Source organism: Rhineura floridana, chromosome 3, assembly GCF_030035675.1.
Source record: "Rhineura floridana isolate rRhiFlo1 chromosome 3, rRhiFlo1.hap2, whole genome shotgun sequence".
NCBI lineage: Eukaryota > Metazoa > Chordata > Lepidosauria > Squamata > Rhineuridae > Rhineura > Rhineura floridana.
The window spans coordinates 200,048,264-200,062,372 of NC_084482.1; the positions used below are offsets into that span (position 1 = coordinate 200,048,264).

General features: G+C 45.7%; 1 protein-coding gene across 1 annotated transcript; it reads right to left on the reverse strand.

Annotated features, from left to right (window-relative positions):
- Window positions 1-299: 299 nt before the first annotated feature.
- On the reverse strand, window positions 300-12,051 carry LOC133381106 (zinc finger protein 436-like). The gene is made up of 4 exons (XM_061619676.1): window positions 11,927-12,051; window positions 9,269-9,798; window positions 6,456-6,531; window positions 300-2,498 (listed from the first exon to the last, which is right to left on the reverse strand). Exons 1-4 carry the CDS (start codon window positions 12,030-12,032, stop codon window positions 1,357-1,359), a joined length of 1,854 nt encoding a protein of 617 aa, XP_061475660.1. The 5' UTR covers window positions 12,033-12,051; the 3' UTR covers window positions 300-1,356.
- Window positions 12,052-14,109: the final 2,058 nt, after the last annotated feature.

The following is a 14,109-nucleotide window of genomic DNA, read 5'->3' on the forward strand; positions in this document are numbered from 1 at the left end:
ACAGTAAAAAGTTGTCACATGACAAGTGTTGGGAGATGTGATCCCCAAGAGGATTGTTCTTAGGATGTTGAAACCTTCAATGTTTGTAAGTAGTAAATTTTAGACTATATTAAACAAATTACTGGATATGAGACTCTGAGGAACCCAATAAACATATTTTGAATTATTTGGAAGGAAGTGTGGATGATGCCAATGTGGAAATGGTCACCAACCTCCCAACAGCAGCAACAATGTTGATTTCAGTACACTGGAAATAAAGACACGCACACCTGCCCCTGCTTTGCCACAAAATGAAGGAGTAGTGGTAATCTCTACCTGCCCAGGCGAGAGATGGTGAGGAGGCCCCAATGGGAGCTGGGAGGAAGGCTGATAATATGGGCAAGTTACTACGGTGAAGTCCATCTTGCCTTGGTGAAAGGGAGATCAATTGACCTTGTCCATGGTGTATTTTAAGATTTATTCTCTCTGTTGTTTAAGCTACAAACACAAAAAGAGCCCTGCTGGATCAGACCAAATGCCCATCTAGCCCAACGTTCTGTTTCCATCAGTGGCCCACCAGATGTCTGTAGGGAGTCTGCAAGCGGAACAAGAGGGCAATAGCCCCAATCTCACTTTTGGACTGGGGAGGTTTATTTTTATATAAAGTTGTATGGATTCATAATTTTTTTTACTATCCATTTACATCATGGTTATTAATTTTAAATAACAGTTATATTTCCTGCTGTGCATTTGATATGTTGTATACTGCTTTGGGCTCAAACTTATGGAAAAGCGGCATACAAATAAGCACATAATGATGATGGAGCCAAAGTTGCTGATGTTCCACCCCTAGCTAAGTTCAAAATACGCTTTCTGCTGAGCAGAGGCCTAGAAGATGCTGGAATGTCTGTCTAGACTCAACAGAAAGATCTCAGATTTTATTTTTCCATACTGTATGTTTATTTCGGGGTGGGGAACTTCCAAGTCTGGGGAGGACGAAACATGGCCCTCCAAATCTATCTGGCCCTCAGAATTCTCCTCAAGCCACACACCTCACTGGCCCTGCTTCACACTCTCCTTGTGTGTTTTTGCTTGGCTGAAATGTGCCATTGAATTCTGCTAATGCCTGGATGGAGGATAGAGAGAGGGGTCTGTGAGTGTGTGTAGAAACTAGTATACAAAGGTAAAATGAACATTTGTTGCTTTGCCCACTTTTGCCTCTGGCCCTGCCCACTATTGACATGTGACCCTTGGAAGCTTGCCCAGAAGGGAATGGTTCCTCATCTCCGATTCATACTGTGCCTCTCTTGTATCAGAGTCACGATTCCATGAAAGCTCAGAGCACTGAACAGGTTTCCAGGGTGATGGGCGGTTTCACTATTTCTCGCCTGCATGGGTCCTCTCATGTATCACAAGATGTGACCGCTGATTGAAGCTTTTGCCACAGTCTAAGCACTTGTATGGTTTTTCCCCCGTATGGCTTCTCTCGTGGATAATGCTGTAGGACCGCTGGTTGAAACTCTTCCCACAGTGCAAGCATTTGTACGGCTTCTCCCCCGTATGGATCCTCTTGTGCTCTATCAGGGCCGAACTCCGGCTGAAGCTTTTCCGGCAGTCCGGACAATTGTAGGGCTTCTCTCCAGTGTGCATCCTCTCGTGCCTGATCAGGTGCGACTTCTGACGGAAGCTTTTCCCGCAGTCGCAGCATTCGTACGGCTTCTCCCCTGTGTGCGTCCTCTCGTGTTGGCTCAGGCTGGACCTGAAACAGAAGCTTTTCCCACACTGGGGGCACTTGTATGGCTTCTCTCCCGTGTGGATTCTTTGGTGTTTGATAAGTTTGGAGCTCTCATTAAAGGACTTCCCACAGTCTGAGCAAGTGTACGGCTTCTCTTCTGAATGGGATCTCTCGTGTTTAATGAGGCTCGACCTGTGATTGAAGCACTTCCCACAGTCCAAACACTTATAAGGCTTCTCGCCGGTATGTATTATTTTATGTGCCATCAGCCATGAGCTCTGGCTGAAACATTTGCCACAGTCCAAACAAGCATATGGTTTCTCCCCTGTGTGGGTTCTCTCATGTGCCATAAGATTTGCTCTGCGATTGAAGCTTTTCCCGCAATCCGAGCACCTGTAAGGTTTCTCTCCTGTATGGGTTCTCTCATGTGTGATGATGTGGGATCTCTGGCTGAAGCTCTTACTGCACACTGAACATTTGTATGGTTTTTCACCTGTGTGGGTCCTCTCATGCCTGACAAGGTAGGATCGCTGCTTGAAGCTTTCCCCACAAAAAGAGCATTTGTAGGACTTGTCCTCCAAGTCAACTTTCTGATAATTCAGGTGGTCTAAGCTCTTGCAGATGCCTCTTGCACAGTCTTTATCTATTTCTCCAGGATCATTTTCCTGCCGAGTCACAGGTATCTCAGGAAACTGATCCATATTCCATTCCCCATTGAATCCCACATGCTCAGGTCTCTCCACCTGAAGATTCTCTTCATTCTCTCTCACTTTTTCATCGCCTGCTGGAAATAAAATAGAGAATTATGAAATGAGGTCATATACTCTGTACAAGGACGCTGCCACATGTCTCACCACTTTCAGAGATATGGTTGGTGGAGACATAGGAGGGGGCATTTTTGGTAGCTTTGGAACTCCCTTGCATCAGGATGCCTGCCTGGCCCCCACCTTATAGGCCAGGAGTTGCCAACGCAGCACCTGTGGGAACCAATATTTCCACTAGTGTCTCCTGTGCCACTTGTGAAAGGCCTCAGTACATATCCCTTCAGAAATCCACAATGCATGAGAGACTGTATGCTCTTCCCGATCTGTTCCTGCTTACACAGGTTTGGCCTCTCCTACATGCCCCCATGACAGCCATTTTTGACTGGTATCCATGACACTTGTTTTCCCTGATCTTTTGCCTGGAAATATTTTTACTTTGTTTTAGTTTCTTGTTCTGTTATTTTTATTAACATTGTTTCTTTAATCGCATTCGGAAATTCTCATCATCAGTTGTCGCAGACTGAGTGCTCCTTGCTTATAATCTCAGAGAACATGGGAATCAGTAGAAGGCTCGGGAACAGCCAAGAACACAGGTAAGGTCGCCAGGTGCAAAAGAGGAGACACCCCCTGCACCTTTAAGGATTGTGTAGATGAGACAGTTTCAACAGGTTATCATGGAAGCTACACCCTGCTGAAACTCCATATCCTACACAAATGTTAAAGGTGCAGAAGCCCTCTCTTCTTCTGCATCTGGACACCCTAAAACCAGAAGATGGTCTATATTATTATTATTATTTATTAAATTTACATCCTGCCCTTCCTCCCAAAGGGAGCTCAGGGCATCAAACAGATGATAAAGCACTAAAAACATCTCAATAACAACATCTTAAAAACATCTTTAGAAATAATTTCAGTATGGAAAACCATTACAATACTGTAGCAGGTATGGGGAACCTGTGGCCCTCCAGATGTCGCTGGATTACAGCTCCCATCATCCCTAACCACTGACTGTGGTGGCTAAAAGCTGATGCTCAACAACATCTGGAGGACCATGGGTTCCCCGCCCTGGTCTATAGCAATGGTTCCCAACCTTTCTGAGTACGGGACCCCCTCAACCAGAACTGTCACTAGAAGCTAAAATGATGAAACTGAGGTTATCATACTTTGGACACATCATGAGATGTGGACCCATCTTTGGACACATCATGTCTGATTCACTAGAAAAGACTATAATGCTGGGAAAAACAGAAGGGAGTAGAAAAAGAGGAAGGCCAAACAAGAGATGAATTGATTCCATAAAGGAAGCCACAGACCTGAACTTACAAGATCTGAACAGGGTGGTTCACGACAGATGCTCTTGGAGGTCACTGATTCATAGAGTCGCCATCAGTTGTAATCAACTTGAAGGCACAAAACAACAACTGTAACCTCAAAAAATTTTGTGACAACCCCCCGCACATGTGAATTGTTGCTCCTGCTGCTGCTACTCTGGCCATCACCACAATTTGCAGGTCAGAAACAGAGGCAGAAGAGAGAGAGAGAAATCTGCACGGTAGGAAATTAAAACCCAATAAATGTGTAATAAATTTAAACACGTGGTTCACACAAGCCTATATGCAAAGTCAAAACAGGAGCAAACTTGGGCGCTGGGGGTGGGGGCAGGTGAGTGGGCAGAGAGAGAAATATAAGAGTGATAGAAGTAATGTGAAGGGAGGGGGCAGGCTTAGAGGGAGGAAAGGTGTGTCAAGTTGTGGGTGGGGGAGAGGTTTGGTGGGTCAGAAGAAGGCTGCAAATTAGAGGCGGTAGCAGCTGCAAGAGTGAAGAGGAGCAGATGCATGGGAGGGAGGACACTCAGGACATGAGGGCAGGGAGGGGAGGAGCGAAGAACGGTTGGAGTAAAGTGGGCTGCATGTCCACCCTAGGTGCTTCCTTTCTCAGAGTGACCTGTGGTGGCAGCAGGGCTGTGGAGTCGGTACATCAAACCTTCGACTCCTCTATTTTTCTACTGTCCAACTCCGACTCCTTCATAAATGGCAAATGTATATTAATTTATTAATATTAATATTAAAACATTAATTTCATTTTGAAGCCAGAGTCCGTACATTTCTACCGACTCCGACTCCACCCAAAATTGCTTCCGACTCCACAGCCCTGGGTGGCAGTGAGACCTCAAAACAAATGCACATGGCCCCACTCCTTTTCCTGACTCTCCGCTCCTGTTCCCTTACACCAAAGGGAGGGGGTCCCGCAGAAGGGAGAAGAGGGAAGCAGACGGTGAACGTGAAGGTGGAATCCTCCTCAGCTGCCGCCTTTCTCTCCCTCTCCATCTGAGGCAAAGGGGTGAGGAGTTCTTTTCTCTCCCTCACTCCCCCCATCATCACCCCCTTCCCCTTAGGCTGGTCAAGGCCTGTGTGGGACTACAGGAAAATGCAGGGGGATTAGAGAGTGTGCTGCCGCTGCTGCGTGCCTCTTTCTAAGTCATTCACATTGCAGGAGTCTAGCAGGTTATGGGAAGGGGTTGCGAGAAGGCCAAAGGACCCCCCCTCCCACCCCACACCTCCCACTCAGTACATATTTGCCGCCATGTCTGTGTTCTCCTTCTGCTATTGCTGCTGCTACACCGGTAGTAAAGGCTGGGGCGACCCTTCTCCATAAGGGGTTAAGGAGGTGGGAGCGCAGGAGAAGCAATCAGCAGCTGGTCTCCTTGAGGGGCAGGGTAAAGAGCCGGGAACGGAAGCGGCTCGCACTTGCTCAGTTTGTTTCAGCTGTCCTGAAGGTTTTTTTTAAAAAATTAACAAATAATTCCTCTCTTGGCTCTTCGCACACACACACACCCCAGGATGACTCTCCAGCCCCTCGGACCACAAGCTGGGATACTGGTCTATAGCCGTCCCAATGCTAGGTGAGTTTTTCTTCCTCTGCCGCCAAATGTTATTTCATTCATTCATCTTATTTCCCTCTGTTAATTTGCAAACTGCTCAGCAGGTAAACCATACACTTGTTCAGGATGAGACCTAAAAAAGGATCTACCTCCCTAACTGCTCACTGGCTTCAGTTTCCTATTCATTTCATACAAGGCTCTCCCCACCCCCATTCTGTCCTTACAACAGCTCTGTGCGGTTGGTTAGGCTGAGAGAGTGTGTGACTGGCCCAATGAGACCCAGAGCACTTCACGGCCAAGTTGCGATTTGAACCAAGGACTCCCTGGGGTTCTATAAAACCCAGATATTCTGCGGATATCATTTTGTAAACAATGAATGAATTAAATTTTGTGCAAGTAAAAATAAACTGAGATAAAATTGGTTATATAGTACTTGGAATGAACTAGTTTCGTTTAGCAAAGTTCACTGAATTAGTTCAAAAACCTCTGAACTACACCTGAAAGTAGTTCCTATCATTGCCTGGTGAACTGAACATGAATTCAGTTCTTTTTGAGGTAGAATGATTTCTAGTTCATCTTTGAGTTCATTTACTTATCTGTGATTTTTACTTTTTAGACGCTTTGGGCCTTTAAGCTTAAAGATCACAATTGCTGGAAAAAACAAACTATTCACATTCACTGTTTTAATGTTTTCCTTGTCTTCATCAATATATTCTACACTGTACCACAATAGCTTGTTACATTCTGAATGCTGAAAAAAACTGAGGATTATTTGGATGAGCCCAAAATTGAAATGTGAACTGAACCAAACTAGTTCATTTTGTAAAGGGAGAGATGTGAACTGGGATTAGTTCCTTTGGGACATGTTGAACATGTACTAGAACTAGTTCCTTTTAAAAACAAACTTTTCAAGCTCTGATTTTATCATAGTTACCGACTTTTATATTGTTTCCATCTCCAAATGTTGTACTTAATAGGTTTTTAGGTCAGACTTTGCCAACAAGGTCAGCCATGCTGACTGGGGCTGATAAAGGAGTTCAAAACATTTGGAGAGCACCATGTTGGTGAAGGCTGTTTTAGGTGCACAGATCCTTACCCTGCAAGCTGGCATCTCCCTCACCCTCCATGTAGGGCTGGATCTTCACAGTTGCCTCTGCCAACAGCTCTCGTACCTGAAACAAAAGTGAGGACAGAGCAACAGGTTTGGGTCAAATTCTGACTATTGTACCACCCGGGACTCAAAACAAGAATCTCAGTGCAACCGGGCTGGCAGGCACCAAAGCTGAGCTTCTCTCCCTAATATTTTGCAGACTGGTTATTAATTTCTAAATTTCCTCCATTCAAGAGCTCAGAAGTGGCTAATACCAAGAAAATTTAAAACTAGCAAGCATTATTATTATGTATTAAACATATCTGGACAAGAGGCTTCTTCTCATTCTCAGTCATTTGTCCATCACCTTTCAGAAAGGACACAATAACGACATTTTAAGTTACTCCCTACGGTCAGTCCCTACAGAAATGAGGGTGCCACAGCATCTGTTTGCCCTGATGCACAGCCTATACTCTGGACAAGAGGCTACTGTAAGGACAGAATATGGAGAAACTGATTGGTTCCCCATCGGAAAGGGTGTGAGACAGGGGTGTATTTTATCACCCTATTTGTTTAATCTAGATGTAGAACATGTACAGACAGCAGGATTGGACCAAGATGAAGGAGGTGTGAAAATCGGAGTGAGAAATATCAATAATTTAAGATATGCAGACAATACCATACTAGTAGCAGAAAGCAATAATGATTTGCAATGAATGCTGATGAAAGTTAAAGAGGAAAGCACAAAAGCAGGACTACAGCCGAACATCAAGAAGACTAAAGTAACAACAACAGAAACTTTATGTAACTTTAAAGTTGACAATGAGGACATTGAACTTGTCAAGGATTATCAATACCTCGGCACAGTCATTAACCAAAATGGAGACAATAGTCTAGAAATCAGAAGAAGGCTAGGACTCGGGAGGGCAGCTATTAGAGAACTAGAAAAGGTCCTCACATGCAAAGAGGTATCACTGAACACTAAAGTCAGGATCATTCAGACCATGGTATTCCCAATCTCTATGTATGGATGTGAAATTTGGACAGTGAAAAAAGTGGATAAGAGAAAAAAACTCATTTGAAATGTGGTGTTGGGGGAGAGCTTTGCGCATACCATGGACTACGAAAAAGACAAATAATTGGGTGTTAGAACAAATTAAACCAGAACTGTCAGTAGAAGCTAAAATGATGAAACTGAGGTTATCATACTTTGGACACATCATGAGAAGACATGATTCACTAGAAAAGACAATAATTCTGGGGAAAACAGCAGGGAGTAAAAAAGAGGAAGGCCAAACAAGAGATGGATTGATTCCATAAAGGAAGCACAGACCTGAGCTGAACTTACAAGATCTGAGCAGGGCGGTTCATAACAGATGCTCTTGGAGGTCACTGATTCATAGGGTTGCCATAAGTCGTAATCGACTTGAAGGCACATAACAACAAAACAACAATATAATATAATTCGCCTTTCACCAAGAGGTCTCAGGGTAGAATTACATATACTCAGAACCAGTGTGGTGTAGTGCTTAAGGTGCTGGACTATGACCTGGGAGACCAGGGTTCGAATCCCCACACAGCCATGAAGCTCACTGGGTGACCTTGGGCCAGTCGCTGCCTCTCAGCCTCAGAGGAAGGCAACGGTAAACCCCCTCTGACTACTGCTTACTATGAAAACCCTATTCATAGGGTTGCCATAAGTCGGGGTCAACTTGAAGGCAGTTTCCATTTCAAACCAGCAAAATTAAACAATTAAATTAAAACACCTATAACCAACAGAAGAATACAGTAAACAATATATCAAGATAAGAGAAATGATCTCACACAGGGCTGACCCCCCCCGCCCCCCCAGCCTGGCAAGTCAGAGTGCATAGTACTCAAGGCTGGCAAAATTATTTGACACCTGAGGCAGGAAATCTCACAAATGCCTCTCCCCATCCCTCCAGTAAAATACAACAAATTAAATAAATCACAATTTGCTGCCCTTTTATGACACCCAAAATAAGCGGACAGGTTGCCGCCTTATTCTGCCCAATGATAGGGCTGGCCTATGTTCACAGTAGCAGAAATCATCACCCCAGTCAACTGCCAGTCAATGGAAGCTGCTTAAAAAACAAAAGGGCAGGGGGTGGGGTGTTGCAGCTGGGAAGGGAAGGGTTTAACCTCCCTGTGAATGGGAGGAGGGAAAAGATTCTTAGTGTGGCCACATCTGCACCACACATTTAAAGCACTATTATGAAACAGTCACAGTTTTCTGTGACAGAATCCTGGAAACTATAGTTTGTTAAGGGTGCTGAAAGTTGTTAGGAGACCCCTCACAGAGCTATAATCCCCAGCACCCTTGACAAACTACAGTTCCTAGGATTCTTTGAGGGAAACCATGACTGTTCAAAGTAGTATAAGAGTGCTATAAATGTATGATGTGGATGTGACCTGTAACAGCCTAAATTTGTGTAACTGTAATTAACACATATTCTTTCCCTGTCTACCTCTGGCTCCATTTCCCTCCCCCTTCCTCTGTTTCGCCTATGTCCAATTTCACACGATAAGCTCCTCAGGGCAGGGACCCGACATCTTGCATTCTGTAAAGTGCTGCCCACACTGACGACATTATATATATAAAATAATAATAATATCTCTTGTTTGTTGCTTCAAGGGCCTTTGGTAGTATTCACATAAACATTAAGATTACAAGCAGGATTCTCAAAATTCTAGTTATACTTGTTTTGTCTTGTAATTTTCAATGTTATTGTTTTCCACTTTGGAAAATACTACTAAACAAAAAATTTTTAAAAGGAAATAAAATTCTAATTACCAACCTTCTGTTGATCTTCAGCATCCCGGTAGCCAAATACCCCAAAGCCCTCAAGCTGCCTTCTCACATTGCCAGTGTCTCTGGCTACAGTCTCTCCCTTTACTTTCCCAGACAGGTCCGAGTTGCAGTAGACCTCTTGGGATTCTCTGCTGAGCCCTCCTGGCAAAGTGTGGGCCACCTTTTCCCTTCCAGGCTGCTGGCTGGCATCAGACAATCTCTTGAAGGGGGCCTTTATGCTCTCAGCATTGCCACCCTGTGGGTGAGCAGCCACTGGTGAGTGTCTCCATCTAGGATGATGGGACTTGACTGGCATCGTGAATTCCTGCCACTGTGGTGGCCAGCACCGGCCAAGAAGCCCACTGATTGGTTCTTGTTGATCTTCTTGTGGGTCTGCCCCAGTTAGAAATTTGCAAATGGTGCCAACCTGGACCTCACAGCAGGCCCTTTCTCCTGCCTCTGACCTCTCTGCTGATCCAAGCACAGTGGCATCCTCCTCCTCCTCCTCCATCTTTATTTCAAGCTGGGCATCCTGCACTGGAAATGAAATGAAATTAACACTTTGTTAAAACAAGCCCCAGCCACAATACTGGATTAATTGGGGAGAACCTCCTGAAAACATGAGTAAATTCCGTTGCCGCTGTTATAAAGGCAACTTGTCGGCACTTGCCAGCTGCATTTGCTGTTAGCAGTAGTGATTTCTATTTCGGTAACACATGTCAAGCATGCAAAGCGCATGACATACATTATCACAGAAATCCTTTTCGGCCACTGCTATTATCCCCAACGTGCAAGCGTTCCCATACTGTGGCCTGTGGACTACCAGTGGTCCCCAAGTTTCATTCCAGTGGTCTGCAGCATGCCCACATTAAATATGCACGTTTATTTTTTCATTGTATTGCAGAGAATGCACATTACAAGGCTATAAAAAACAGTATAAGAAATAAAAGAAGCAACAAAAATTAAATTCAGACTCATACAGTATCCAGCACGGCATGTTACAATTGTTACAAAGGGCAGAAAAAATAATTAAATGGTCTGCCAAGACCCTCAGCAATTTTCAGGTGGTCCATGGGGGACCACGCCATAGTACAAATGGAAGCTGAAGCCAAGAGGCAGTGATGGCCACCACCTGGATGACTTCAAAAGAGGATTAGGCAGACTCATGGAGGATGCGGCTATCAATGGCTACTAGCCACGGTGGTGAGGGCTCTGCCTCATTGGAGGTAACATGCTTCCAAATACCAGCTGCTGGAAACAGCAAGAGGGGAGTGTGCTGTTGAGCTGAGGTCCTGCTTGCGGACTTCCCAGACACATCTGGTTGGCCACTGTGAGAACAGGATGCTGGACTAGATGGGCCACTGGCCTGATCCAGCAGGCTTTTCTTTGTTATTCCACTCCTAATCCAAGGAATGTAGAGCAGCATGCATGGTTCAACTTCTTTTTTGTACTAACAAAAGGTAGGTTTAACAGAGAGGAAGTGATTGGCCCAAGATCACCCACTCAGATCCATGGCTGAGAGGGGCTTAAATCCACTCAAAGCCCAACACTCTAGCCCAGGAGTTTCCAAACTTCCCCCCCCCCATGCACCACTTGAAATTATTTTTCTGCTTGTTGTGACAATTGTAATGCGCTGTCCTAGATGCTGTAGGATTTTTCATTGTATATTTACTGCTTCTTTTATTTATAGCATTACAATTTATAGCATTACAATTTGCATTCCCTAGAATACAGATTGCAACACAATAAAACGCAATGTAAGAAATAGAAGACGCAATAAAAACACAATGAAAAATCTGTATGGATATTTAATGTGGACATGCCACAGACCACCTGATTGGTGCTCACAGACCACTGGTGGTCCACAGGCCACAGTCTGGGACCCCCTGTTCCAACCACTACATCACACATGCAGAAGGTCCCAAGTACAGTCTCTGGCATCTCCAAGTAGGGCTGGGAAAAAGACTCCTGCCTGAAACTCTGGAGAGCCACCGCCAGTCAGTGTAGACAATACTGAGCTAGATGGACCCACGGTCTGACTCGGCATAAAGCAGCTTCCTAAGTATGATGGGAAGAATCATATGTCAATGCCCATTTGCTGTCTCCTGTTGCTTAGCCCCCATCAGTCCTTTTCATTCTAATTCTCTTACGTGCAAAGCTTTTGGATGTCGCTCCGTTCCTGATTTGCTATGGAGCAGGACCCTTGGAGAAGCTGCCCAGAGACTGGCATTTCCTGCTCCCTAGAGTCTCTTTATTTGCAGGGGTACAGTCATCTGGAGTCTTAGGGGCTCTTACACCCCTTACTTTTTTGAAAGCAGGGTCCCAATGTCTCCAGCATCTTACAAGCCAATCAGCATGAAAGGGAACTGAGAGACACAGAGAAGACTCTTCTCAGTAGCTAACACTACCCCCCTTTCATGCTTATTGGCTCCTAGGGATGTGCATTGTTGTGGAGTAGGCACAAACAAGGATCTCATTCTCAACCCAGCGGCAAAAAAGGGGGGAGGGGCGTGGCTGTGACTACACTTCTGCACGTCTGAATTTGTTACTACACCACTGTCTATTTGTGACCCAGCCTTTTCCCTCTTTTTCCAGCAATCATGAGGTTTCCCTGCTTTTCCCCACTCCTGCGCCTTCAGTTCTCCCCTCTTTTGCTTTCACTCACCCCCTTTTTCCAGCCTCTGTAGTGCAGGCTGCGATCTACGCTCACAATTGTTATAACACCCAAAAGCCGCGGGGGTGGCGTGGTGGAAAGGGAGAAGGCGGGACATGAAAAGTCTTCCGCTTCGTTTCTTTCCTTTTTTTAAAAAAAATTACATCTACCCAATCACACAATTCCTGCGCTCCTCCCCCTCTAGGAATTTCAGCTCTGTTTGTTTAACTGTTTGAGAATCTTTGAGGGGGAGAGAACTGAGTGCATAAAGAGTGAAGAAGGCTGCCAGTCCGCCATAAAAATGCGTAAGCGGACCTGCTCCTGAATCTGTTGCAGAGAGGCTTTGATCTGCAGAAACCAGCTTTCTGATGGCATGGAGCTGAAGAGGGCCACTCACTCACTGAAGGGCCGTGGCTCAGTGGCAGGGCATCTGCTTTGCAGGCAGAAGGTGCCTGGTTCAGTTCCTGGCATCCCTAGGTAGGGTGGGGAAATCCCTGGAGAGCCTCCGCTAGTCAGTGTAGACAATACTGAAGTAGATAGATCAATTGTCTGATTTCACTATAAGGCAACTTCCTGGGTTCCTGTGCTGCACATCAAAGTGGAAGCCGGGCCTGGCAACCAAGAGGTCTTCTGTATCTTTAAAAGTTGTGCAGGGGGAAGGGAGAATTCCACCTTGTGGTTTTTCCCATTACAGAGTTGCAAGAACACCTGCAGTTGGCTGACTTTCTCTTCTCCTAAAGATACAGGATCAGTCTCAGGCCCTGAACCTGGCAACCCTATTAGGAACCTAGAGACTGCCTTATACTGAGTCAGACCATTGGTCCATCCAGCTCAGTATTGTCTACTCTGAATGACAGTGGCTCTCCAGGGTTTCAGGCCAGGGGCATTCCCAACCCTACCTGGAGATGCCATTGTGGACTGAACCCGGGACCTTTTGCATACAAAGCAGATGCTCTGCCATCGAGCTACGGCCCTTCCTTTTCATTCCTCATGGATCCAAAACTGATACCGCTTAGGGAATTTTACCTCATGATAACTTGTTACTCATCTACAGCAGGGATGAGGAACTTGTAGTCCAACGACATCTGGAGGGCCACAACTCCCATTGGGCTCAGCCAGCACAGCCAATGGGGGTTGTAGTCCAACAACAATTGGTGGTTTACAGGAGGGAAAATGGACTGCCTTCAAGTCGATCCCGACTTATGGCGACCCTAGGGTTTCATGGTAAGCGGTATTCAGAGGGGGTTTACCATTGCCTGCCTCTGAGGCTGAGGGACAGTGACTGGCCCAAGGTCCTCCAGTGAGCTTCATGACTGTGTGGAGATTTGAACCCTGGTCTCCCAGGTCATAGTCCAGCACCTTAACCACTACACCACACTGGCTCTCTTTACAGGAGGTAGCGGCTATTTTTATTTCAAGTACCTCCTGATTTGGCAGTTGATCTGACTTGAGATAATCTGCATAGCCACGCCACGGAAGACTGATGGGATGCCTGTGCCTGCGTGTGACACCTTGTGTTTGCAGCCCCCTTCCTGCAGGCACAGCAACCCATGGATCTGCTCCCTCACCTATTGATCTTGCCCTTATAGCACACAATCCTATTTTATTTATTATTACACTTAGGTCCCACCTTTTCTCCAGTGACGCTCAAGGTGGTGTAGAGAGATGGTTCTCTTCCTCCCGATTTTATCCTCACAACAATCCTGTGAGGTAAGTTAGGCTGAGAAACAGTGACTGTCCCAGGGTCACCCAGTGAGCTTCATGGCCAAGCGGGAATTTGAACGCCAGTCTCCCAGGTCCCAGTCCGACACCACTATGCCACAGCGGCCACATAATCCTATGCATGTTTACCTGGAAGGTCCAGCGTGTGTTCAATAGGACATACCCCCTAGTAAATGTGCGTTGAGGATTTGCAACTTTAACCGGGTTCAAGCAGTTCTTCCTTTTAAATCCTCCTAAGGCAAATAAAAGCATCTCATACACACCATACATTTAAAACACGCACGTAAAGCACATCCCCCCCCCCAAAAAAAGAATCCTGGGAACTGTAGTTTGTTAAGAGCGCCAGGAATTGTAGCTCTGTGACTCCAAAAGGCTAAGAAATCCAACAGGCTCTTTCCCACGGTGATGGAGGAGGAGGAGGAGGAGGAATCCGCTCGCCCTTTTACGAGTTCCCTTCTGCAACTCATCTCGGT

Coding starts and splice junctions, on each gene's coding strand:
- LOC133381106 (XM_061619676.1), bottom strand. CDS start 12,032: ATGTCCCGCCTTCTCCCTTTCCACCACGCCACCCCCGCGGCTTTTGGG. Junction 9,799..11,926: donor ACAGAGGCTGGAAAAAGGGG/GTGAGTGAAAGC, acceptor TTTCATTTCCAG/TGCAGGATGCCCAGCTTGAA. Junction 6,532..9,268: donor ATGCTGAAGATCAACAGAAG/GTTGGTAATTAG, acceptor CTTTTGTTTCAG/GTACGAGAGCTGTTGGCAGA.